The sequence below is a fragment of the Alligator mississippiensis genome, chromosome 2, assembly GCF_030867095.1.
Source record: "Alligator mississippiensis isolate rAllMis1 chromosome 2, rAllMis1, whole genome shotgun sequence".
Taxonomy (NCBI): domain Eukaryota; kingdom Metazoa; phylum Chordata; order Crocodylia; family Alligatoridae; genus Alligator; species Alligator mississippiensis.
Genome location: NC_081825.1, coordinates 299,356,701 through 299,381,688, shown reverse-complemented (window position 1 = coordinate 299,381,688; position 24,988 = coordinate 299,356,701). Strand labels below are relative to the sequence as shown.

Genomic DNA, 24,988 nt, shown 5'->3' with positions numbered 1-24,988 from the left:
GACAAGTGAAATTCTCAGGAGGCTTTAGCAAATCACATCTTGTTTCTACAGATTTACAACGTACAACTTGCTAGCAATACTAAATGGCCAGTAACTTACCATTTGCAGTATAATTACCACAGTGACGGAAGAAAACATACTGAATGATTATAGGCCTTCAAACCTGACTTGCACTGCAACGTTAAAAGTTTTAATCTTGAATCTTGAAACCAAAATCAATTGCTGTTTCAACTACAGTCATCAGGCACTCTGCATTTTGTTGCTATTTGATATCTTTTTCAGTTTGTGTGCCTAAAAGCTTTGTAGTGTTATGTATTTAACTAACACAGCCTTATGGGGGTTTGGATAAGGACCCAAGCTAAATTTTGAATGCCCTTTAGCCCTGGACAATTGTGTTGAGAATTGCTTCAGATAGGTCTTCTTTCTTTTGTATTAAATCAAGGAAATTGTATGTCTTGGATTCTGTTTCCTATGTTAAGAACGGGTGGTTATCACTAAGAACGAGCTGTATGCCTGCTGTTGCTCTGTTTTTGGGATAAGTGGGGGTGAATAAACTTATGACATAAGATTACATGTTGTAAATAAACTGGCAAGAAAAGGGGTTGTGTGAAGCTACATGCTAAAGCAGGGGTGGGCAAAATGCAGCCCGTGGGCCGGATGTGGCCTGCCAGGCCATTCAATCCGGCCCGCGGGGCTGATAAAAAAATTTAGAAAATTAATATTTATCTGCCCCTGGCTGCCTGTCATGCGGCCCTCAATGGCTTGCCAAAACTCAGTAAGCAGCCCTCCGCCCAAAATAATTGCCCACCCCTGTGCTAAACTCATTCCATAACAGTGTTCAGGCGCCTGCATCTGCCACATATATGGTAACATGCTCGTTGTTCATCGGTCAGGATTTCTTATAACCCTAATCATAAGAAACTAACTGAGCTGCGCTGGATTAGCCTTATGCATTTTTAGGTATAAAATTAAGAATTCTACAATTTCTCCCATCTGCAAGAACAATGCATACGACCAGTTTCTGAAAACTAGGTGGAAGTCTATTTACCTCCTGATGCGACATGCCAAAATGACAAAGATTTCCACTGACAAACACAGGAGTGTTTCACATTTTATTTCAAACAAATCTTACATAAAAAAATGCACAAATTCTAAAAAGCAAGGACACTTTGAGGAGTAGGTTCCGGGTGGAGACCAAGTGCATCCTGGAAAGGTGTGTGTGTGTATACATATACAAAGGTGGCTTAAACCTCACTTTTGTAGACCCAGCGTTCCCAGCAAGACTTTGGTACAGGGCTAGCCCCCCTGTGCTGCTGGGCTGCTCTAGCTCACAGGCTTCAGATGGCCACAATTGATTGAAGCTGCAGCCAAAAGATTAGCCGGGGCAGGGTCATTCTTCTCCCATCCTGTTCCTTCTAAATGAAGTTCCTTGCTTTGGAAGCAGGAAGTGGGAGTACGATAAAACCCCCTGCCCTGGTTTTGATCCACTATCATTACACTTCACAAATCTCTCTGGGATGTCTAAACTGGCTTCAGGGTCAAACACTACAAGCACAGCATCTGCACAGCCCCAAAGAATCCAGTCTTATTCAGTCATTTACATTTAAGTATCTCTACTATACACACGTGATAGAAAAACTAAACTGGCATCACAGATTTCAGGGATGCGGCAACATTTCCAGAGAGTCAAGAGTAAAGGGAAACACTTTATGACAGGCATGTTTAACACCAAATGCTCTTTCTGCAAATGCTCTTTGAGGACACACACATAGACTTCAAGGTACAAAAAAACCTGATGCACTTTTTAAGAAGAAAGCAGAGGGAAAGCACCATTCTGTTTCAGCTCTGCTTGAATGCAAAAGCCGATAATTTGACATTTGCGGACTGATCTAAAGGTTTCCGTTTTCTGGGCAAACTCAAGTCCTCTTTTGATTTTTCTTCCTGACTCTCTCTTCTTTCATCGCTTGCACCCGAGGGGCGTTTCCGCTTTTTTACTTCTGTTGAATTGCTATCTGTTGTTCCTCCTTTGGCTTTCTCTGTCCAACCCTTAAAAAATATAAAGGAAAAAAGCATGTGTATTGGAAAAGCAAAACACTATAACAGAGTGTCTCTCAAAAAATGGTCACATGCTTTCACCATCACTAAATTCAGAGCCACTGGTTCAAGATGTCCACCATAGGTCCACGTGCTTGATCAACTGAGCAATATAAATCTGCGTACATTTTTGCGACAATCTTCACTGTCCTATTATATTAGTGGGAAAGAAATACCTGCCATATGGGAACAGCATCTGCACTGACTCCAGCTAAGATGCAAAAGCAAATTGATGATAAAGTTGGAAGTTACCTCCTGGGAATCCTGTGTGCTAATACTGCTTCCTCTTCACATCGTTATCTTAACAAGGCTAGCTGTGAACTGCAATGGCAGTGGTTTAATGACCACTCGCAGCATATTGCTCTACAGTCCTTTGTTTTAGCTGTTAAAAATGTTTTTCTAACATCACCTTAACAACTTTTCCTAATTTTAAGAGTCCAGGAATAATTACTCCTGGTTATACTGTCTGTAACAAACTTGAGTCATTTCTTCCCTTCTCTTATTTTGCTGTTTCATAGATTTATTATTTGTTTCACAATGTAGAATGATGCTTATTTAATGCTCCAGGCTTCAAGACTCAGTACTGGTCCTTGGTTGGTTTCTCTCACATGTTTTTAATAGGTGAAGTTTTGAGGGCTAATTACTAATCATAGAATCAGAGAAAACAAGGGTTGGAAGGGACCTCAGGAGGTCACATCTAGTCCAACTCCCTGCTCACAGCAGGACCAGCCCCAACTACATCATCCCAGCCAAGGCTTTGTTTAGCCAGGTTTTAAAAACCTCCAAGGATGAAGACTCCACCACCTCTCTAGGTAACCTGTTCCAGTGCTTCACCACCCTCCTAGTGAGAAAGTTTCTCCTAATATCCAACCTAAACATCCCTTGCTGCAACTTGAGATCATTGCTCCTTGTTCTGTCAATATAATATATTTGCACAAGCTCACTGCAGGCCCCAGATTGTGGACAAAATGTTTTCTTTTCCTGTCCATGTTTTTCCTGTAATGAGGAAAACAAAGCTCCACATACAGATCCACACCAACATGGCTTAACCATGGTTTTCACCTTGTTTTGGTGTGCCATATATTATTTATATGACATTACAGCAGTTACTGTAGCCTTAGAGTGTACATTAGTCTCCAATTTGCATTGCACAATAGCATCTAGTTCTTTTTCAGCATTTCTCCCTCCTAACAAGTATTCTCCTTTTCGGTGTTTTGCTATCTAAGTTTGACCACTCTGATTAAGTTCCTTCCTTTACAACAGGGGTGGGCAATTATTTTGGGCAGAGGGCCGCTTACTGAGTTTCGGCAAGCCATCGAGGGCTGCATGACAGGCAGCTCAGGGCAGATTAATATTAATTTTCTAAATTTTTCAGGGGCCCTGTGGGCTGGATAGAATAGCCTTGCAGGCTACATTCATCTCCTGGGCTGCATTTTGCTCACCCCTGCTTTACAAGGTCTTTATATCCTCTCCTGTGTTCAAACCCTCTCTAAATCTAATACTTTTCTAAACAGTATTCCTTCGCATAGGTGATGAGTGCCTCCTGAGGCTGGGGGGTCATTGTGACCGCCCGCAGGCAGTAATGCAGGCATCAGCAGTGAGGGTGGCCCAACTGGCCGTGGTGGTGTCAGCGGCAGGGGACCCCCTGCGGCCGATCGTGGACTGGGGGGTACCCCCACAGCTAGACGGTGAGCCCAGAAGTGCCAGTGGCACTTCTCGGGGGGCACCAGCACTCCGCCTGCCTCCACTGACTGTCGTCTAAGCCGAGAGCGCTCGCTCTCAGGGGGGGCACCAGCGCTCTCACCCCCGTGCACCTCCTACACGTTGCCATTGTTCCTTCCTTTAAAGCAATTGTTCACTTTCAAATATATTGACATTTGGCTGATAAGTAAATGACAAGTTTTGAGTTTTGGCCTGGTCTAATACTTTGAGCTCCTGGGGCCAGAGAGTAGCAATATCTAAACCAGCATCAAAACTGGAATTTTCACAGGCCTCAGAGATAAAAAGAAACAATTCGAGAGTGCTTTCTTACCATCCTTTCTTCAGATGTCAGCATTCTAAACCGACTCATGCCTTCTTTTATTATTTCTGTTTCCTCCAAATCAGGTGCGTCTTCCAAAATGCTGCCTCTGTTTTCTTCTAGCCACATCTGGAATCCTGTCTTTGGTCTAAAGTAGTCACCAAAAGAATTGCCAGCGCATGAACGTTATCAAAAACTCATTACAAAATGTCACATTTGAACCAAAACCCAAATGGAATATTCTTAGCTGTCACAAAGCCCTTCCCTAAAGAAGTAGTGGATATGCTCAGCAGTTCCCAGTCACTCTCAGCACCCCCTCAGGACTGTGGCAGCGGCAGGACAGGTCTCTGTATGTTTTTAAAAATAAAGTGCTTGACTACTTAAAAGTGTCTGCAGATGAACACTTCAGTGGTCCGTCTCTCAAAGCAGGATGTAGACCCCCGTGATCACTGCGTCGCCGTAGCATGCCATACGGCGATGTAATGCATTGCCACATCACTGTAGGGTGCTGTGTAGATGCGCCCACTATTTGCCACATGGTTCTCTTTTAAAATTTTACGGTTATAAACTCCTCCAAGACCTTTTTAGACTGGACATAAGCAAAAACTTCTTTACTGTCCGAGCCCCCAAGGCCTGGAACAGACTCCCTGCAGAGGTGGTGCAAGCACCTACTCTGAACTCGTTTAATAAACATTTGGATGCCTATCTTGCTGGGATCCTTTGACCCTAGCTGACTTCCTACATTTGGGACACAGGGCTAGACTAAACAATATTAAGAGGTGCCTTCCAGCCCTAATGTCTATGAAATCTATGAAAATTGGACAATTTCATGCAAGACTGCTACATATATGGAACCTCCTTCTGGGGCTTTTATTTATCTCCAGTGATAACATGGGATAGTCCAAGCTTAAACACTTCCTTTATTTCAATCGATCATGGCAGCATGGTATACTTTAGTGTTCAGCAATCGGGATCAGACATATAAATAACACTAAAAAATAAATCAGGAATGTGGACCTAAAATTTATATTATACACCATTCATGTGTGCATCCATCATTAGAAATGCCCCTATTTCAGACTGACACCACACACTCACTCTGAAATGTTTTTAGGTTATGAGGGATCAACTGAACCTAGAAAAACATTTATTCTATTTTATTTGTAACTTCCTTTTAGCTATAACATGATTTGTTTTATGCCGAGACAGGTTGGGCAATACAGATAATGGAAACAGTAGTAACTTCACAACATGAACACTTGCTGAATACTCCTACCTGATTTCATGATCCTTTATCTCACTCCTATGTCATCAGCAGGGAACTGGGTTTTCCATCTCCCATGGAAAATGTGGATTTTCTCCTTTAAAGGAGAATAACCCGGGAAACTGTGGGTTTCCCCTTGCAGATTGGCCTGTGAAAAGCTGCTTGGGGTGTGGCAGGAGGGCGATCAGAGGTACGTGGCTGGCAATACAGCCAGGCAGCATGGTAGAGAGCAGCTCCCTCAGCTCCCTGCAGGTAAGTCTCTGTGGCAGGGGCACAGGCAACACCTAGGTGCATGGAGTGGGGTGGGAATTGGTGTCATGTGGGAGGCACAGTGGGGAGACTGAGGTAGCAGTGACTGCTTGCACCGAGCCTGCATGGTGAGGGAGAGGGTGAGGCATGGTCAGCAGTTGGCAGCTGGGAGCACTGCCCAGCTGGGGTAGCGTGCAGTGCCCGGGCCGAAACAGGTGGGAATCTGTGGCCACAGGGCCTGGCCAGGAAGCAGCATGGAGACATGGGTGGCTCATCCCGGGGGGGAGTTCCCTGCTGCTATGTGCACTTGCGATGAGGGGTTGGGTCCACAGGCGATTCATCAGAGGGGCACATGCCCCCACCCCCGAAGTGTTTTGTGAGAAATTAAAGACAAAGACAAAGCTTTGGCTGGGATGATCTAGTTGGGGATGATCCTGCTTTGAGCAGGGGCTTGGACTCCCAACCCTCATTTTCTATGATTCTGTGAAATCCTATGTATTTCTTTACCTTTTGTTTTCAGTGGTCTCTGTGGCAGCAGCTGGTGTTTCAGGCACGGCCTTCTCAGCTTTTTCTTCTCTTTCTTCCACTGTTTTGTCACCAGTGCTGGGTGTACGGGACTGGAAAAAAGAGGCGGCTAGGGCCTAAAAAAAATAAGCAAGATTTGGACAAATATACTGGTAAATGCATTTCTCCATCTGACAACATGGGCTACCTCATTATAAGGAAAATGTCTTTACAGAAATATTTCTATAACTGTAACTCCTACTCTGACAGTGTAAAGACTTAAGAGGGTTTACTATCAATTTTATTTCATAAATAAAATAGCACAAATAGCAACATTTATACTTTGTACAGCTTGACAAAATTCTCATTGTTTGTCTGTATTACTCTTCACCAGGGGTTCCCAAACTGCAGTACATGTACCCCTGGTGGGGGGACACAAGACATCTCTGGTGGGTACGCGGGAGACATTGTGTAATGGAGGATTTAATTTTCATGACAAAAATAACTGGCATTTAAGGGGTACGTGGGCAGCTGGTAAATCTAGAAGGGGGTATGCAAGAAGAAAACGTTTGAGAAACTCTCCTCTACACAAGCCTGTACTCTGCTTGGGCAGACTTTACCAGCTGGAGATTTCATTCAATCAGTCAGTTTTCCTCCATTCAGTAAGAGCAGATAAAAAAAAAATCAATTCTCTGTTCTCATTAAAATAGTGTAAGGACTGGAAATACCTGCTTGGACTTTGGCTTGGGAATCAGAGGCTTTAGAACTGGAGACTCCTGCTTGTTTCCAGCCCGACTTGTAGATGCAGGGGTTTTCTTGGAGGCCTTGCTCATAGTGTCTAGAACGTTACCTGGGGTACCTGTAGGGTCTTTTTTGTTAGCTGTCACCTAAATTAACAAGCAGTTAGGAACTTTTTATGTTTCAGTCGCAAGGGAATCTTTCCCTCAGAGATTCTGTCAGATGGAAACATGAACTTAAAAAAAATTTACTGTGTAATTTAAATTAAAAAAATCAGCCAAACCAACTGCAAAATTCTTACCTTGAAGGGATTGACTCGACCTTGGCTGCTGGATGCAATGACAGCTTTTTTTTTTCCAAGAAAAGGGAAAAAGAACAAACAAAGCACATGTGAATACCTAGGAAGCTCTGTGCGAGTTTTAAGAGGAGATGGAACATTGTTCATTTAATTATCTTCATTACAAAAGTAAAAGTATTCATTGTCTGGTTAATCAGAATGAAAATTTGGCACCCAGTGATGCTAAGAGTTTGGGAAAGAGGAAGATATTAGGTGCATGGGCTGATACTGTTGACAAATGCCAGCAGCGACATGATACACAGACCTAATAAAGCGGTTTCTGACCAGGATACATTGAGATTTACTTACCAGATTTAGGAGTTGAAACCTCTGGCATTCCTACACTTTTGCAGAACGGATTGGATCCTTCAGAACAAAAGAAACAGGGGATTTTTAACCACAGCTGAGTGCAAATACCAACAGAGCAACTCAGGGCATGGGCAGACGTAATGAGTGAAATGTTTTCAAGTAAAACGGCCTTGGAAATGTTTAGCCAGGGGATACACATACAACTGCCTGTGTGTTTCAAAACACTATTTCTCTTCTAGCACCAGCCAGGGGTACAGTCTCCTGTGATTACGTACTCTAGTCCCCCTCTTTCCTCCAATCGCAGCTATGGGAGGTAGAGGAGAAAAGAGCACGGAGAGCGAGAGAGGAAAGGTAAGGGGGAGAAGGGGTGGTCCTGCTGTTGAGAATCCAACACTCCAGTTCCTATCCTCTCTACTTCTCTTTCCTCAGCTGAGCAGAACAGTAGATGAACAGTAGGTGAACGGGTCGACCAGGGGGAAGGCTTTGCTGGATTTGGTTCTAGCTAAAGGGAATGACCTGGTGGGAGATCTGAGGATTGAGAGTAATCTGGGAGACAGCGATCATGAGACGACAGAACTCACTATCCGTCGTAGGGCAGGGAAGTCACCCAGTAGGGCAGAGGCGCTTGACTTCAATGAGCTTAGGAAAATAGTGGGAAGGACCCTATGGGAAGAGGGACTGGAGAGGAAGGGGGTTCAGGAAGGGTGGTTGTTCCTCAAAGAAGCAATCCTCAGAGTGCAGAAAAGGTCTATTCCTGTATGCAGGAAAGGTGGTAAAGGGGCCAGGGAGACCTCTTGGCTTACCCGAGGAGTCAAGGAGTGTTTAAGAAAGAAAAAGGAGGCTTATGGACAGTGGAAACAAGTAGTACTCACCTAGAAGGAATACACAAGTATAGCCCGTATTTGTAGGGAGAGGATAGGGAAGGCAAGAGCAGAGACCGAGATCAGGTTGGCGACTGAAATCAAGGACAATAAGAAGTCCTTTAGGTATACGGGGAGAAGGATGAAGACCAAGGGGAGTGTGGGGCCCTTGCAGACTGGGACAGGACAGCTGACAGCAGACTGTCAGGAGAAAGCTGAACTCTTTAATGAATACTTTGGGTCGGTATTCCTGCATTCAAATGGTGGTTGCCTGTTTAGTCGGATACTGGACGGATGGTGAGGGGGTGACTGCCAGCCAATGGTTAGTGTTGAACTGGTGAAGGAGCACTTTATAGCGGCTGAATGTCTTCAAGCTGGCAGAACCAGATGGACTATACCTGACAGTGCTGAGGGAATTGGCTGGAGTCTTTGCAGGCGCGTTGGAAAAGATATTTGATGATTCGTGGTGCTCGAGAGAAATCCTGGAAGACTGAAAAAAGGCCAACGTGGTGCTGCCTATAAATTTATTAGGGGAGGTCAATGGGGAATAGGGGAAGCGTTGTTTACTAAGGTGCCCCAGGGAGTGACTAGGAATAACAGGTGTAAATTAATTGAGAGTGGATTTAGGTTAGATATTAGGAAGAAATTTTTCACAGTAAGGGTGGCCAGGATCTGGAATGGGCTTCCAAGAGAGGTGGTGCTATTACCTAGCTTGAAGGTCTTCAAGAGGAGGCTAGATAGTCACCTGGCTGGGGTCATCTGACCTCGGTCCTCTTTCCTGCCAGGGGGTCAGACATGATGATCCATTGTGGTCCCTTCCAACTCTACAATCTATGAATCTAAGAATGGAGAATAGAGGATCTGGGAAACTATAGGCCACTCAGTTTGACTTCGATACCAAATACATTTTGGAAAAAAATATCAAGAAGTTAATTTGTGAGAGACTGCCAGAAGGCAGGATGCTGAAGGATAGCCAACATGGTTTCGTTGCAGGCAGGTCATGTCTGACCAACCACGACTCCTTCTATGAGCAAGTGATGAACTGCTTAGGTGTGGGAGATGTGGTTGATGTCATGTACTTGGATTTTAAAAAGGCCTTTGATATGGTCTCCCATGATGCTCTTATAAAAAAAAACTGGGGGATTGTGGGCTGGCAGAGTCCACGGTCAGGTGGGTTGGGAACTGGTTGGGGTCAAACCGAGAGAGTGTTAATGGATGGGTCTGTATCGTCTTGGTGGGAGGTGGCCAGTGGTGCCCTGCAGAGTTCAGTTCTTGGCTCGTGCTGTTCAACATCTTTATCAACAATTTAGATGAGGATATGGAAAGAACATTGGCTAACTTTGCAGGCGATACTAAGTTATGGAGAAAAGCAGTCATGCTAGGGGATAGGATGCAAATCCAAGAGGACCTGGACAAGCTGGAAAAGTGGGCAGAGCGGAACCGGATGCAGTTCAATATGGATAAATGCAAAGTGCTTCATCTGGGGAGAAGTAACCAGCAATATGAATATAGGTTAGGAGAAAATGTCCTGGTCAGCATGGTAGGTGAAAGGGACCTCGGGGTTATGGTTGATCACAGGATGAACATGAGCCACCAGTGTGATGCTGTAGTCAACAGAGCTAATAGCATACTGGGATGCGTTAGCCGTTGCGTTGTGAGCAGGGCTAAAGAAGTGATGCTTCCTCTCTACTAGGCGCTGGTGAGACTCCAGCTGGAGTACGGAGTCCAGTTTTGGGCACTGCACTTCAAAAAAGACGTGGAAAATCTTGAATGGGTGCAGAGAAGGGCCACAAGAATGATTAAGGGCCTGGAGGACAAACCTTATGACGAAAGACTATGGGATCTGGGACTGTTCAGCCTGGGGAAAAGACTGAGAGGGGACTTGGTGGCCATCTGTAAATATGTAAGGGGTGAATATTGGGAGCTGGGAAAAAAACTGTTCACTAGGGCACCCCAGGGGAGGACAAGGAGCAATGGCCATAAACTGTTAGAGGATCGTATCAGGTTGGAGGTAAGGAAGAACTTATTTATGGTAAAGGGGACGAGAACCTGGACTACGCTTCCCATGGAGGTGGTGCAGCCCCAAACCTTGGAGGTCTTTGAGAGGAGACTGGACAGACACCTTGCTGGGATCATTTGATCTCAGCAGTATTCCTGCCCAGAGCACGGGGGTTGGACTCAATGATCTTTTGAGGTCCCTTCCAGCCCTTCATTTCATTTTGGCATTTGGATGTTTATCTTGCTGGGATCATCTGATCCCTGCAGACTTCCTGCCTCTGGACTCGATGATCTCACGAGGTCACTTCCAACCCCTAATATCTATCAAATCTATTTCTATGATTTCTATGGGACTGCAGCAGGAGGGCCTGGCAGTAGCGGGGCTCCTTGGAATTGGCAGGGGTCTGGTAGGGGGGGAAGCAAGAGAGGGGAGAGCCCCACTCCATGTCTGGTAGGGATCCCCAGTTTGGACCCAGCGGTGCTCCAGGACTCAGAGCGGGCCCCAGCGGCTGCACATCTGGCAGGCTGTCCACCCTGATCACCCTCCCACTGCTGTGCAGATGTAACAAGAAGTGAAATGCTCCAAAATAGCACTTCACTTGAAGAGGTACTGTTTGGGAGGGTTTCAGCCACTTTTGGGAACATTACAAAGGATTTGTACAGCTGGCCCTTGGAAACATTTCAAAGGCATCTGAAACATTTTTATTGTTACGTCTGTCCACACCCTCTTTCAAAACAATCCTACTGAACTCATGCAACTTTAGCACTAAAAAAATTTAATCAGTTGCATCTGTACCTGTATTTACCTCTCCTAAGGAAAGGGGGTGAATCATATACTGTATTTTCTTTCTGAAGTCTACTCTTTCAGGGATAAACCCCAGTTACAGTTAATCTATTTGAGAGGTAGAAGCAACAGGTTTTATTTAAAAGACTCTCTGGCACTTGAAGTATTAAAACACTATAGAACAGATCAGACTGTGAAAGCAAAGATGTATAACTTCATGCCTTTAAATAAAGGTAAAAAGTTCACGCTCTTTTTACAAAATCAACCCGATTTGCTACGTGGGCATAATTCAGCAATTGCCACATTTACTCTAATACAAAATGAGGTTTCCTCCCTAGTTGGCACAGGGAAAAAACCCCTTGTCTTACAACTGCATACAAGGAAATATCAATTAAACTGCTGCCAAAAGCAGCACATGTTTAGCAATGGAAACCAACTGTGAAGTTGACTGAATTCAGCTCACACTGGGCAAACATGCTGATGGGAACTTTTTTTTTCTAAATAGCGTGTGTGGTCTCTAAAAATAGGGACAGGTGTTCCCTCCCCAGGGAATGGGCACCAGGCCTGAAAGTACTGCAATATCCAATATCAAACTGGCACTGGGATGACCAGAGCCAGCCCTGACTCCCTCCTCTTGGTGTCAGAAATGCTTAATCTTAGCCAAAAGGCAAGGATAGGTTAGTGCAGCCCATCTGAATATGATAAATGGTAGTGCCCATTAAGTGCAGTCCACTTCACCACTGACTCTTTGAAATCATAGTGAGCCACAACATTGCATATATATTTTGACTTTCTCTTCATACACACAGCTGAGCTATGCCTTTCTTTCCAATTTCCAATGATTCCTGGCTCTTCATCACCCAAAAATGCCTGGCAAACATCACCAAATGTGGCTCCAAACAATTCACCCAGAATCCCTCTGTTACACCCTCTCTCAGCCTGGTGCATACGATTAGTGTGGCCCCGTCCTCCATGAGGTGAAGCCAAACCATGCCCTGCACCTCATCTGCATGTTAATTTTTGGAGCATCCCAGGACTTGTGGCAAGAACACCAGGTTCCAGCCTTGAATGGGGCTAATCAGCACATGGATCCTTTGTTAGGAGTATCTGGAGTAGACACCAGTACTGAGCAGTGCTCAGTTGTGGGGTCACTGTGCCTTGAAATGCTGTTGACACAGACCAATGAACTATGTGGCAAATCACAAGCTTCGGCTTTGGACTACTATGCATAGTCTGTACTACATATAAGTACATGCCAAAGTGCTGCTTAAAAATGTACTTATGGAGTACCTGTGCTAAAACTTGAAGCAATTTCCAAAAAAGGTAACATGCATCAATTCTGGATGAACTAAATGCATGGGTACTATATGCAAATTGTTACAGCCATGTTTCATTTCAAAATTATTGTTTTCAAATTTGCTCCTCACTTCCATGTGCTCAGGGGGAGCAGGGTCTCTCAGTAAGGAGAAGGGGAAGAGGCTGCCAAAGGAAAACGTTGGGGGGGAAAGCAGAGAGCAAAGGGACTACCTGACCCTCCCCAGATTTATTTTCCCTGCTGTAGCAGTGGGAGGGTGACAAATTCAAGGAAAACCTCCAATAATTAGGTTCTATTCCTGGAAAATAATAACAAAATTATAATCTTTTCATATATAGAATGTAATTATTGGGGGTAAGGGCCATCTTCTATTCGAGTAAATATGGTATCTCTCCCCTGGCAACCCTACCATACTGGAGATCAAAATTAAAACTGTTGAATATTCATTAACTGACAGAAAGAGGTACAACCCTGCCTGGTGGTGGGGAAGGAAATGGAACAGACCAGCATAAACCAGAGGCAGGCAAAATACAGCCTGTGGGCCAGATCCGGCCTATCAGGTTGTTCTATCCAGCCTGTGGGGCCCCTAAAAAATTTAGAAAATTAATTATTATTTTCTTCTGGCTGCCTGCCAAAGATGACAAGGCACCAGCAGCATCAGGACCCAGAGGGAGCTGGTGGCAGGACCTAGGGGTGCCAGGACCCAGCAGCCGCAGCAGCAAGGCCTTCCCAGCCCCACCCCATTACCCCCAGCCCCAGCACCCAACCTTCTGGCCTGGTGAGCCTGGGGCTGTTCCTCCACCCTCCCTCCCTTGGGGAGTACAACTAAGCTAAGAATGGGGAAGAGGGGAGGACCACCGACAATTGCCCCAGTCCTTGGCACCAGGCCATGCCAGTTTGTGCTGCATCCTGCAGTCCCAGTGATGCAGCCGGGAACTGTATGGTGACAGAGTGGCTGGCATATGGGAGGGATGGGGAGAAGCGGCAGATGGAAAAGTGGGGAAAAGGCGGTGGCGGTGGTGGCAGGAAGGGGGTGAGTAGCAGCAGATGGGCAGGAGCACAGCAACAGCTGGGCGGAAGCATGGGGCCCACATCAGTGCCCTGGGGCCAAGGCTGTTGGGGGCCCAGGGCAGGGTGGCAGGAGTGTAGGGTCCAGGCTGGCAGGGGCTCTATGGAGCCAGGCCGGCTCCTCACTCTCCGTACTGGTGCAGCCCAACATGGCTCCCATAGAGCCCCTGCCAGTCTGAGCCCTGCACTCCTGCTACCCTGCCCTGGTCCTCAGCCAGCCATGGCCCTGGGGCACTGGTGTGGGCCCTGTGATTCCTGGCTGGCTCCATGCGGTGCCAACCGGCAGGCGAGGGGTATGGCGTATGGGGAGGATATTAATTTACCTCATTGATGCCATAAAAGTTAAAGCTTGCCCAGTGCTTTGGACACGCTAATCACTGCATAACCTGTGGAGTCCTCAAGCAATCCTCAAGTGACCAGGGGAATTTCCAGAATTTCCTATTACATCTATAAAAAAAATCAAAAGATCTCCCTAATTTCCCAGCCAGCCCTCAAAGTATTTCTTACTGTGTCTCTGTACTGCTGTCATTTCTTCCATCTCCTCAGCTGCATCAGCTTCCTCACTATCTTCCACTTCTTGGTCATGCTGGAGGGTCCTGGCTCGAGGTTGGCTCCACTCCGTAGCAGAATGGCTGTAACTAAATGAAAATAACTGTGAAGAGGCTACACCTAGAACTCCCCCCTCCTCCTAAAGAAATGAGGAAGGAACTTTTACTCACAGCAGGGGGTCAAAGAAAAGGTCCGCTAAATTTCTGAATTAATTTCATGAAATGAAAACAATCAGGTCTGGGGTTTTATTTTACGCTGAGCCTTTGATGAAAATGTGAAATGACTGACAAAAAACAAACCAAAGCTCTAGATAATTACAGTATCATTAACCATTTCAGTGCAACAAAAACACAAAATTCATTTCATTTCATGCAGCTGCAAAGACGACCGCATATGCCTGTGGGTTCTCTTGAAATTCGCAGCAAAGGCCAGCACCGGCCTCCAAATAATGCAGAACTCAGGTGGTTAAGCAAAGTTTCAAAGAAAGGTAACATGATTTTGCCTGATTCTTTCAGGCAAGAGAGGAGGGTCTGTCCTATGAGAACCTTGTTAGCGTTTTGGTAGTGGTGGCAGATGACAAAACAAGGAGCAATGGTCTCCAGTTGCAGCAAGGGAAGTTGAGGTTGGATATTAGGAAAAACTCTCTCACTAGGAGGGTGGTAAAGCACTGGAACAGGTTACCCAGAGAGATTGTGGACTCTCTATCCTTGGAGGTGTTTAAGAGCCAGCTACACAAAGCCCTGGCTGGGATGATGTAGTTGGTGCTGGTCCTGCTTTGAGCAGGGGGTTGGACTAGATGTGACGTCCCAAGATCCCTTCCAGCCCTAATTTTCTATGATTTTATGACTCTAGAGGTGTGGAGAAAGGTGTTAACAATACAGGAAAGGGATAAATACTGGAGAATTCCTGGAAAGATATTTGCAAAAATATTAAAGATTATAGGCCTTGCTGGAGTAATGAGTGATACAAGCACTGATCAATGCATATCAGACTCACAGAGGAGAGGCTTTGCTGAAAACACTGATAAAGGCTGACCTCAGTACTACTAGGGTACCCGTGGCAGCAAACTTGACAGACAGCAGAGAGGTAAAGTTGATAGTTAAGGTGTTAAAATTGATTGTTAAGAAGAAACAGTAATGCTGGTGCCAAAGAAATCTAGAAGGGCACCTGGTGATAACAAAGTCTGAGGATTAGGGTGATGTGGTAGAGGTATCAATGTTTGCAAGGTAAATACCCGATATAAACAGAACTACTCACTTCATGTGCGAGAGGAAGCCTGGAAATCTTTAAACCATTCATTAGGCTTAAGGGGCACAAGCAACTGAGAGTTATGCCTATGCCTCACCAGCATCCAGGGCTAACATCTTGCAACCCTTTGGAAAGGCAACGTTAGCATGTAGAACAGGGTGCCACGACACATGGGGTGCCTTGAGATCCTTTCAAGGGTGCCACACAATGTTAGATGTGCAAACATAATTCACAAGATAAACCCAGAGATTTCAAACAGGAATCCATAGTGCAAAAAACATTCTGACCTGTTGGGGGTCTTTGAGATCTCTGCAACAGAAGAACTGCTCTAATATTTTTTCTGTAGTCATATACGAGTGAAAACTGAGAGTTGGCATTTCCCAAGGGGAGCCTTGAGTCTAAAAAGGTTGAGAACCACTGGCATAGATGCTGTGCAGGTAATAAATCTGGCTGAGCTTTTGCAACCAAACCAAACCTTGGGACCAATTCTTTGTGTAAAGTTGAGATCTCCAAGGGAACGTGCTGCATGGCCCAGCCGCAGCAGAGACAATACCCTGGCAGCACGCGTGTGCACAAAGAACTACACTGACCAAGAGAGAACACGGAGGAACCACACAGACCAAGCTTTTCATACTCCCCATTTAAATATATCAAATACATGAACAAGCCACTTCTCTGCCTACAACAGCTGGCAAATGAATGCATATTTTCAAGCTGGAAATTAAGCAGAAGGGCTCTGAAAATTTGATCTGCTATTTTACCAAATCCTATTAAACTACCAAATACATTTTCTGCTTTCTCTTCCCCCTCTCTGCTGATTACTAAGATGTGTGTATGTAAACAGTGGCTCTATTCCAGGCAAACTCTGGCAGCAATGAATGACTCTGGCAATAAGAGCTATAATTCAACTCCGATAGACTGAGGTCACAAACATTAACTACAGCTTCCATTCATGAGCAAGAGACGTGGATGGAACAGCCTACCTAGAAGGGAGCTACGACTGTTTGTACCCACATATTCAAAGATAAACCTGCAGCTGTAGTTACAGATGGGCCCCTGAACTTGTTGCAAAATTAACCTTCCTCCTATAAGCTTACAAACCCGATGCACTGCATTATGACGACAATACCCACAGGTGGTGAAAGATTGTGAAAGCTTTTCCGTCACTGGATTAGGGGCAACATTTAATACCAATTATTATTATTAATCATCTTTATTACTGTAGTGTCTCAGGCCTAAAAAAGAATGGCGCCCCATTGTGCTAAGCAGTGCACCAAACGCAAATTAGGAGACTGTCTTCATCCCAAATGCTTGCAATCTAAACTGACAGGGCAAACCCAGGGAGGGGGGGAAGCGTAGAACAGAGAGCAGGGTGAACAACGTGATGGTAGTAAGCGTGTTAGGGTATAAAGAGATGTCTCCAAATCAAACAGATCAACTGTGGCAGGATGTCATTGGGCAAAATGCACACTGCCTGTTTTTCTGCCCATTGGGACAATGAGCAACGTGCTCCCCACTTGCAGAGAGGTGCCCCAGGGAATCTTTGGGGCACATCTCTGTGAACAGAGAAAGCCAGTTCAGGTGTGGTCCTGGGGTTGAGATTGCCCATCAGCGTGTTGGCAATCCCAGCCCTAGGACCGCACTGGGGTGTCAACATGTGTCTGGGGAATCCCAAATGGGGGAACCCAGGCAGGCACTCCCAATGTTTCAGGGGTCTGTTCCTGACGCCCCGGGAGTGCCTGCCCAGGGTGGCTGGAGTAATGGGTAACTCCAGGCTGCCCACTCTCCTGCCCTAAAAAACCCCCACCCGTTAGCTGAAAAATACCAGCACAAAATCCTACCACCTGTGGCAGTCACAAATTTAGAGCATTTGTGGCATGAGAAAAGGTGTGGACATCTGTCTGCTTGGCCTCTGTGTCACTAGAAACTTTTTAATGGTAGTACAAAGGCAAAGTCTGTTTATACCCTTGGTTCCACCATTTTTTGGGAGAGGGGCTTGTTAGAAAGGGCCACACTAAATGTCAAGGAAAATGAAGGAAGAGGAGCCCTGAAGAGAAGGGAAAGGACACAGACAGGGCAGGGGAGAGGAGGAGAAGAGTGCATGGAGTGGAGCAGAGGGAAGAGTCTGCAAATGCAGACTCACGGATACATTTACTATCGAATCAAATGCCTTTGCTATGCAGCACAAGTGGAGCATGCATGAGATGCACAACTTTCTACTGATGGAGGTCACTCTGCTCCAGGGGATCCTTCAGGAAGTCAGGAGTAAGCATATACTATACCAGTAGTGTGTTGTCTTCCCTGCTATCCTTCATCCCCTGGGTCAGCTCGCTGCTCAACACAAACCGGCTACTCTCCAACTCGCAGCTGGGCATCATAACCATGCCTACTACCAGCAGCTAGTCTGGGAGAGCTGGTCATGTGTCTGCTCCTTGCTACAGAACAAATGTACTATGCCATAAAATCTGCAGCCTGATGGAAAGGAGAGAGAGGGATAGAGCAAAGAGCCAAGAAACACAATGGAAACCCAGTCAAAATACTGTTCAAGGCTATTTGGATGAAGGTACCATGCGGTTGGCACCATGTTTCCTGGTTTCTTTAGAGTAGGAGCACCTGTCCCTTCCACAGCCGTGTGTGGCATCCTCAGTGTTAGGAGGCAGGGCAATGTACTTTACCTCCTTGGTGTGGTACTCCTGTTTAGTAATCCCCTGGAGGAAGGGTACAAAAGCTGTGAACAGCATCTGCTTTGACTGTAATGCTCATATAAGGGCAGCTCTATGCTCTTTACGGCATTGAAGTAGCCGAACTGGGCTAAAAAACACACTTTGTTACTCAGTGCAAGTCTGTTTGGCATGAACAACCAAACTACATATTAAACCTGGTCTAGGTGTTTCTCTACAGTTTTGCAGGAGAACTAAGTACCAATACAGCACACTGAACCTGGGAGCTCGAGAAGTCTTCTGAGGCTCGTGCATCAATGCATTAACAGGATTACATCACAAATAGACTGGACCTAGAATGCTGTTTTAATCGATTCCCCGCGGGTTTACTTACTACCCTCATTACTGATACAATCATCAAAAATTCTGCTAACAAGTGATTAAGAACAGACCCAATCTCTCTAGCTGTACTAGCTCTGCAGGGTGACCTCATTACAATGAATACCCAGAAGGAATTGAACGACATGGTGTCATTTTTATATGAACCATTTTCACAGCACAGCCAGAGCAAGGATTAGAGTCAGTTGTCATACAAAAGTGAACAGGCTGAAAAATTATAGCGTAGGACCATAAAAACATATTGATGGGCTCAAAATTTTGACTAGATCAGTATAAAAACCTGATATTGCAGCTCCTCGAGCACATAGAAAATATTTTTTACCCGGCATTCGGATGGCTTCGGAAATCCTCCTCCTCCTCCTCCTCCTCTTCCTCCTCAGCTGCTGCCAACTCTGTTGCTTTCTCTACTGCCAATTCACTCAGTCGCTGGGCCAATATTAGTTTTCGGGAGCGGGAAGCATACTTGACAGCTAAGTTCACAACATTTTGGGTCATGAGGCCAGCGAGTTCCATACATCTAAATTCACGCTCCAGTTTACAAGAAAGCTAATGAAAAAGAAGAAAATCCCTTGAGGGGGGAACTCTCCAGGGAATACACTTCTTAGATTGGCCCAAACAGAGTCCTTCATGACAGCACAGCAGCAACCATCCCCAGCCCAATACCTCCCGAGCAGCACAGCTTTGCTTACAGGTGCTGGTCATTCATAAGGGCAGTAACTTAACATGCATGGTTTCCCACATAGGCCACACAAACCTTCCATCCAATACCATATTATAGATGAAGGTGTTAAAATAAAACCATCATTTATAAGAGTGGGGGCCAACCTTTTTGGCAGGCATGACACAAATTAGCCTTGCATCCTCCTTGAATGCCACTCAGATTTCTTTCCCTTATCCAATCTGCTGCTTTGCTTTCTGCTCCCTGTCCTGTCCTCCCTCTGCCTGATCTGATGCTCTGCTTTCTGCTACTGTGCTCTCTGTCCTTTCTTTAATAGGCCGCATGCCACACAGAGCTACTTTTGGCACATGTGCCATAGATTCCCTCCCGCCCCCCCGGATTTATGGCTAAGTAGAGAAGTGATGTGGTCCAACTGCACACAAAATCATTCTGAAATTGCTACTAATTTCTGAAACATGCTCAGATTATTTTAGAAAATAGAAAAGAATTTAAAATATATAAACTGGAATATAATTCTTTAATAGTAAGCATGTGTAGGTGTGCAAGTCCTTTGGCAATAATTAAAACTTTCATTTATTAAAAAATACTGCCAATTTAATGATCATGCTGGTGAACAGTTTAATAGCACTGGCCTGACCAACACAGGATACAGTAAATCCTATTCTCTTGCCTCTTGATTAGTGCTACCAATTGTAGTCAGACTGCAAACATAAGTCAAATCAGCAAGCCGTGGCCCAATTTGGGTAGGGATGGTCCATGTGTAAATTGTCTATGTAGCACTCTCAAGAAAATTTAATTCTGACCCTACAGTATCTGGTACTAGATTTTTTCAGCAGGGATTGATAGCAATACTATAATGTATTATAAAAAAGCAGCATTCTTGGTGAGAATATCTCTTCTCCATCATTGAAAAGCAATAGTTAAGACCACAAACTACTCAGCTGTAGGTGGATAATTGGAGATAAGACCCAAGCTCCTAATTTCAAGGGAAGAAAGAGACAAAGCAGTTTTCCATACATAAAACTTAAGCTGACATCAAATACTATCTACTAAAAATGAATGCTCAACAATTGCATTTAATTCTTGCCTTTCAATTTTTACTTACAGCGAACAATTTCATTAGCAGCTCCTGCTGTTCTTTTGCTGCCTGATTTTTAGCATTTTCATCATATTCATACCCATGTTTTGATAAATAATCCAAATGGTTGTGAAACACTGCAGAGCGCCAAAATTGTTCCTTAACAAGAAAAAGAAAAAGCATAGCAAAATCAGAGGAGAAAAGATGCTTCACATTTTCCCACCAACTTGCATCAATTTATTCTCTAATGTTCCTTTACCATTGCATCAATGTTTGTCTTTAGACTATGTCTAGGGAACAGAACTATGCCATTATAAGAACTGGTTCATGCTTGTAAAACAGGCCACACCTACATGCCAAAGAGCACTTGAAAGAGCATAGATGCTTTCCAAACTTAGCATTTATTTCACTTGCTTTCATCTTAATTTAATATGCTTTAATTTAAACTGTCTAATCCACATAAGTTTAGTGCCAGAGTGTACAACGCTAAATGATTCAGCAGGAAATAGTTCAAATCATCCTCTTCCTACTGCCCTACAGTATACTGGCACCCTTCCAAAAATCTCCAGGGATAGATAACCAGACGGCAGTCTAAGTGAAATGGTTTAGCACAGCGCTAGTATGCACACTGGCCAAAAGGTTAGTGGTTTGCAACGCTACTAACCTGGTTTAGCGTCCAGATAGAAAAAGTTGTGTTTAAATCAGCCCACTCTTACTGCTCCCAGTCCTCACTATGAAACCCCCTCAAGCCAAATTAACAACTTTCCACAGTTCTTTTACTGCAAGGCAAGAACAACGAGGCAAAGAACAAGACCCCACATCCAATCGGTACTGTCAAAGAATGGAGGAAAACTGTTGACTAGTTCGCAAAAGGCATTTACCGCTGATTTATAAGCTTCTGTCTGAGGCAGATTGCCATATGCCTAAGGCAGAGTGCTGATTTTCTTCCTATGAATCCCAATTGGAGCCAAGAGGATTAAATGTGGTTTAAACCAGAACATAACTGTGAGCTCTTTTTGCACAGATATTAAAGGATGCTTTGCTCCTACATCTTCCTTCAATTAGTTTCGGTTGTACAAGACCAGTTAAATCTGCCGGCCAGTAAGTGGCAGGGTGACTAATAATTCGAGGTACTTAACAAGGTACATTGAGAGAGAATGATTTTCCAAAATTACCTGCTCAGCACTAGCTAAGAAGTTGGACACTTTGAAAGGTTTACACAAGGGGCTCAAGACGTTAATCATTTACAAAACACAGGCAAAGATTAGATTTGACTGGTCAAGGAGAGATAGCATTTCTTTATGTGTAATTTTATATTGACGATCAGCTCTTATTCTTCTGGGTACATAAGCCTATTTCAACAATAAGCTTGTGCAAACCACTGAACTTGAAAGAACTCCATGGCCTGGTGTTACCAAGGACTCTATGCCACTTCCTTGCAGAATGGTTCCTTAAATAGCTTACAGGGCTAAATATTTTATAAGAGTTCCTGAAAAATGTGATTGACAGCCTTGTGGTAAGACTCTTTGCATAGGGAAGGGCAGGGTGGAGTACAAAGTAGAATACTCCCTGTGCTGTCCTGCCAATGCACCTCAACCTTGACCTAAGGAGCAAGGGAAGAGTTCAGTCTTTTGGAGTACTCAGCAGCTGGCCTCTCTAGTGTTTGTGACAGTGGGGCAGCCACCTGTCCATTAGGAACATGTAGGATTATCAACAAATTCGAATGATGCTAAGTCCACATACCTCCATCTGTCCTTTTTCTGTTGTAATCTGACAGTAAGGAAGTTTAAAGGATAAAATCGCTACAGCAGGACGTGGGAGCGTGGGAGGGAACCGGGCTCCTTTGCAAGGAATGCACCTGTCCAAGGGAAACAAAACAAACGCACCAAGCTTTCAACATCTTAACATTCATCAGCAGAACTAACTGCAAGCCAGCCCCCCTAAGAAACTACCTCATTCCTTTTTTGCTAACAAGGTTGGTTATTTATAAACAGTATGTTATAAATGTTAAGTTTACCGTGGCACTAATTTTTTAGTTTTAACCAATAAAAGAGATGAGAGCTTATGGAAAGTCCATAATGTACACCAAGCACTATAAAACTCCTCTTTCCATTCTGCTTTAATTCATTTAAGTCTGGCAAATGTAGAGTTTAAACTATGGTTTGTATGGGATGGTTTGGATAGGGATAATCCCGCCTCAGGTCGGGGCTTGGACTAGATGGCCTCTATAGGTCCCTTCCAGCCATACTTCTCTATGATAAATAACATTATTGTGAAGGCTAACTCACTTAAGACATGATTTAGCATATTCTAGAAACTTTTGACCTAATTCTGTTCAAATCTAGGACCACAGGAAAACTGCAGTTAATTGCAAAATTTGAACAGGTTTGACTACTGCTTTTTTTTGGCTGGGAGAGGAGGAGCAGAGTATATGGGGTGGGTAGAAGAGAATATAGGCATGCACGCACACACACAGAGCAGTTTTGTAGACTGCTCTTCTCATTGCCACATTGGATTAGAGTACTAGTCCTAAATTAAGTGCAGTGTTACGGTCTCATCTCACGACATTTCAACTAGTACCCTATCAAAAAGATAAGCTAAGTGAAATATCTGCTTGGAGAAGGACATCTTTCGAGCTGCATCATTGTACGTTAATAACATTTCTGCCTCAGTGTAAGCCAACGTTTCAGAGACTAGATTGAAAAAAAAAAACAAGGAAGCATTAATGTTCTGGTTATCCATGCCATTACAGGATATGGTGTTTCTACAACAACCCTCCCTCTTTCTTATCTATCACACTGCTAGTGGCTTTGAATGAAGCAATCCTTGTAATTCAGAGAGCAGGACTCTTTTTCCTGGAGGAGCAGGAAGAAAAAACTCATGATGACTCACAGCCTTCCAACCAGTCTGATATGCCTTGCACATTTTTAATGAGGTTCCTGAAGGTCTGGGTTACTTAACGACTTGGAGGAAGAAAGGAACAGTGAGTTGAAGTTTGACAGCGACCCAAAAATATTTTGCTTTTAATTCACGATTAATAAAAATTGCAGAGGACTCTGACACACTACATATGCACTTACATTTTATCTGCTACTGATCTGTATGGTAAGGCACTGCTGGCAAAAATAAAACAAGCCATTAGCCTGCATTTCCCATACAAGCTGATGGGGCCTGAACTGGTAGAAAAGCCTACAAGAGACATACCTAGCTGAATAAAGAAGACCACAGACCAACAATCAAAAATAAGATGTTTGGATGCTTACAAACCCCCCCCCCAACAAATAGTTACTTAAAATAAAATTGTTGTTATATTTCAGAAGGCAATTCACTGTCAGTGGGAATTTGTATTTAGTTTTACATATATCCTCTCAAAAAGGTACCTCTCACAATTGTAGGCTAAATATTTTTACTACAGCAGTCTGCTGGATTGGATCGAGTCACCTGGGTGCTGCTGTAGAATCTAACTGATATGGAGGGATTGGAAGGGAAATGTAATCCAAAATAATTGAAATGTTGAAAAAGCAATGTAGCACTGTACAGAACTGGAAACCAATCAGCAGAAGAAATTGTAGATGAACGTTCTTCAGACAATCATGATTTCATCAACTGGTAATTTGGATATGCATTTGAGATTCACAGACACATTTAAATGCCTCCCCATCAACTTAAAAAGCTGAAATCAGTCACTCATGTCAGAAATTTCTTATTAAATTGTATTCACCTTAGCAATGCAATGCTTGTTTTTTGTTTTAATTCCATTTATAACTGAATCATTCTCTGAAAACATTTACTGGCTGTTTCTTTCTTTAAAATCATTTTAATAAAAGCATATTCTTAATTTCCGTTGTTATGAAGGGAAAAAGGCAACAAACTGACTGTGCTAGACAAGACATATGTCTTTACAGTCTCCCACCTCAGCTGCTGGGGGTTTTCATGGATGCCAACTACCCAGTAGTGATCTGATTTCCCTTTGCAGTACTCTCTCGTGTTGCACACGGGAATCCAGGTGTTGCCAAGTCCTCTGTTCAACATCCGCACAATTCCTTCCGAATCCACATAACACGGGGTTCCTAGTTATAACAAATAGAGGCATTGTTCTGGTAGTCAACAGTGTTTCAAGCCGTAATACGGATAAGAATTTATGGGCGGTAGTACGAAATGGTTGGAACGCCCAAATATTAAGTAATGTCCTAAGGCTCCAAAGTACAAGATGTTTCGGAGGAGCTGTTGTTTTCTTGGGAAACCATGCCACCTGCTGGCAGCTAGGAGTAACTGGTAAGTGTATTATTTAACCAGAAACTTTAAACTACTTGTGCAGAATATGACAGAAAATTAACTATTCTCACAGTCCCTTTGAAATGTTCATCTATTCAATGTCTTGGCTTTAGAAATAAACACTTTGTTTGTCGGCATAAGTCACAGAAGTTAAAAGTTCAGCCAAAAGGAGTTTTTTCCCTTCCTCCCCAAGTATGGCAGCATTTACAATTAACCTTTCTGCTCCAGGCAGGTAGTTCCCAAATTTAGCTACAGCAATGTTCTCCACTTAGCAGCTGCAAACAAATATCCTTTATACCAGATCCAGACGGTGGGTGCAGTAGCTCTGCTTTTTCTGCATCCAGACAAACTTGGGGGCTGGATTAGGGTAGACAGGGGAGGCTCAATCCAAAGAAAAATAGAGGTAATGCTGGTGGAGAAAAGATGTTAGGCTGATAACTTCTTCCCTGATAGAGGTGTTTATCTGCTCTCCCTTAAGGAGTGCAAGACCCACTTGGTCTTGTCCTGCTGGAACCCAACCAGCTTTTAAGGATCAAGTAGCATGAATGGCCAACAGGGCT

General features: G+C 44.2%; 1 protein-coding gene across 2 annotated transcripts in view; it reads right to left on the bottom strand.

Annotated features, from left to right (window-relative positions):
* Positions 1 to 1,098: 1,098 nt before the first annotated feature.
* Positions 1,099 to 24,988, bottom strand: part of WDHD1 (WD repeat and HMG-box DNA binding protein 1) — a 51,167-nt gene continuing 27,277 nt past the window's right edge. For both annotated transcript variants that reach the window (XM_014595126.3, XM_019494102.2), the window contains exons 16-26: positions 24,067 to 24,223; positions 21,897 to 22,011; positions 20,181 to 20,312; positions 18,719 to 18,942; positions 14,048 to 14,178; positions 7,516 to 7,572; positions 7,171 to 7,214; positions 6,860 to 7,018; positions 6,135 to 6,268; positions 4,127 to 4,262; positions 1,099 to 2,046 (exon numbers count right to left, since the gene is read on the bottom strand). In XM_014595126.3, the coding sequence (XP_014450612.1) occupies positions 1,840 to 2,046; positions 4,127 to 4,262; positions 6,135 to 6,268; positions 6,860 to 7,018; positions 7,171 to 7,214; positions 7,516 to 7,572; positions 14,048 to 14,178; positions 18,719 to 18,942; positions 20,181 to 20,312; positions 21,897 to 22,011; positions 24,067 to 24,223 (1,496 nt within the window). In that variant the 3' untranslated portion in view covers positions 1,099 to 1,839. The remainder of the gene's footprint in view (positions 2,047 to 4,126; positions 4,263 to 6,134; positions 6,269 to 6,859; positions 7,019 to 7,170; positions 7,215 to 7,515; positions 7,573 to 14,047; positions 14,179 to 18,718; positions 18,943 to 20,180; positions 20,313 to 21,896; positions 22,012 to 24,066; positions 24,224 to 24,988) is intronic.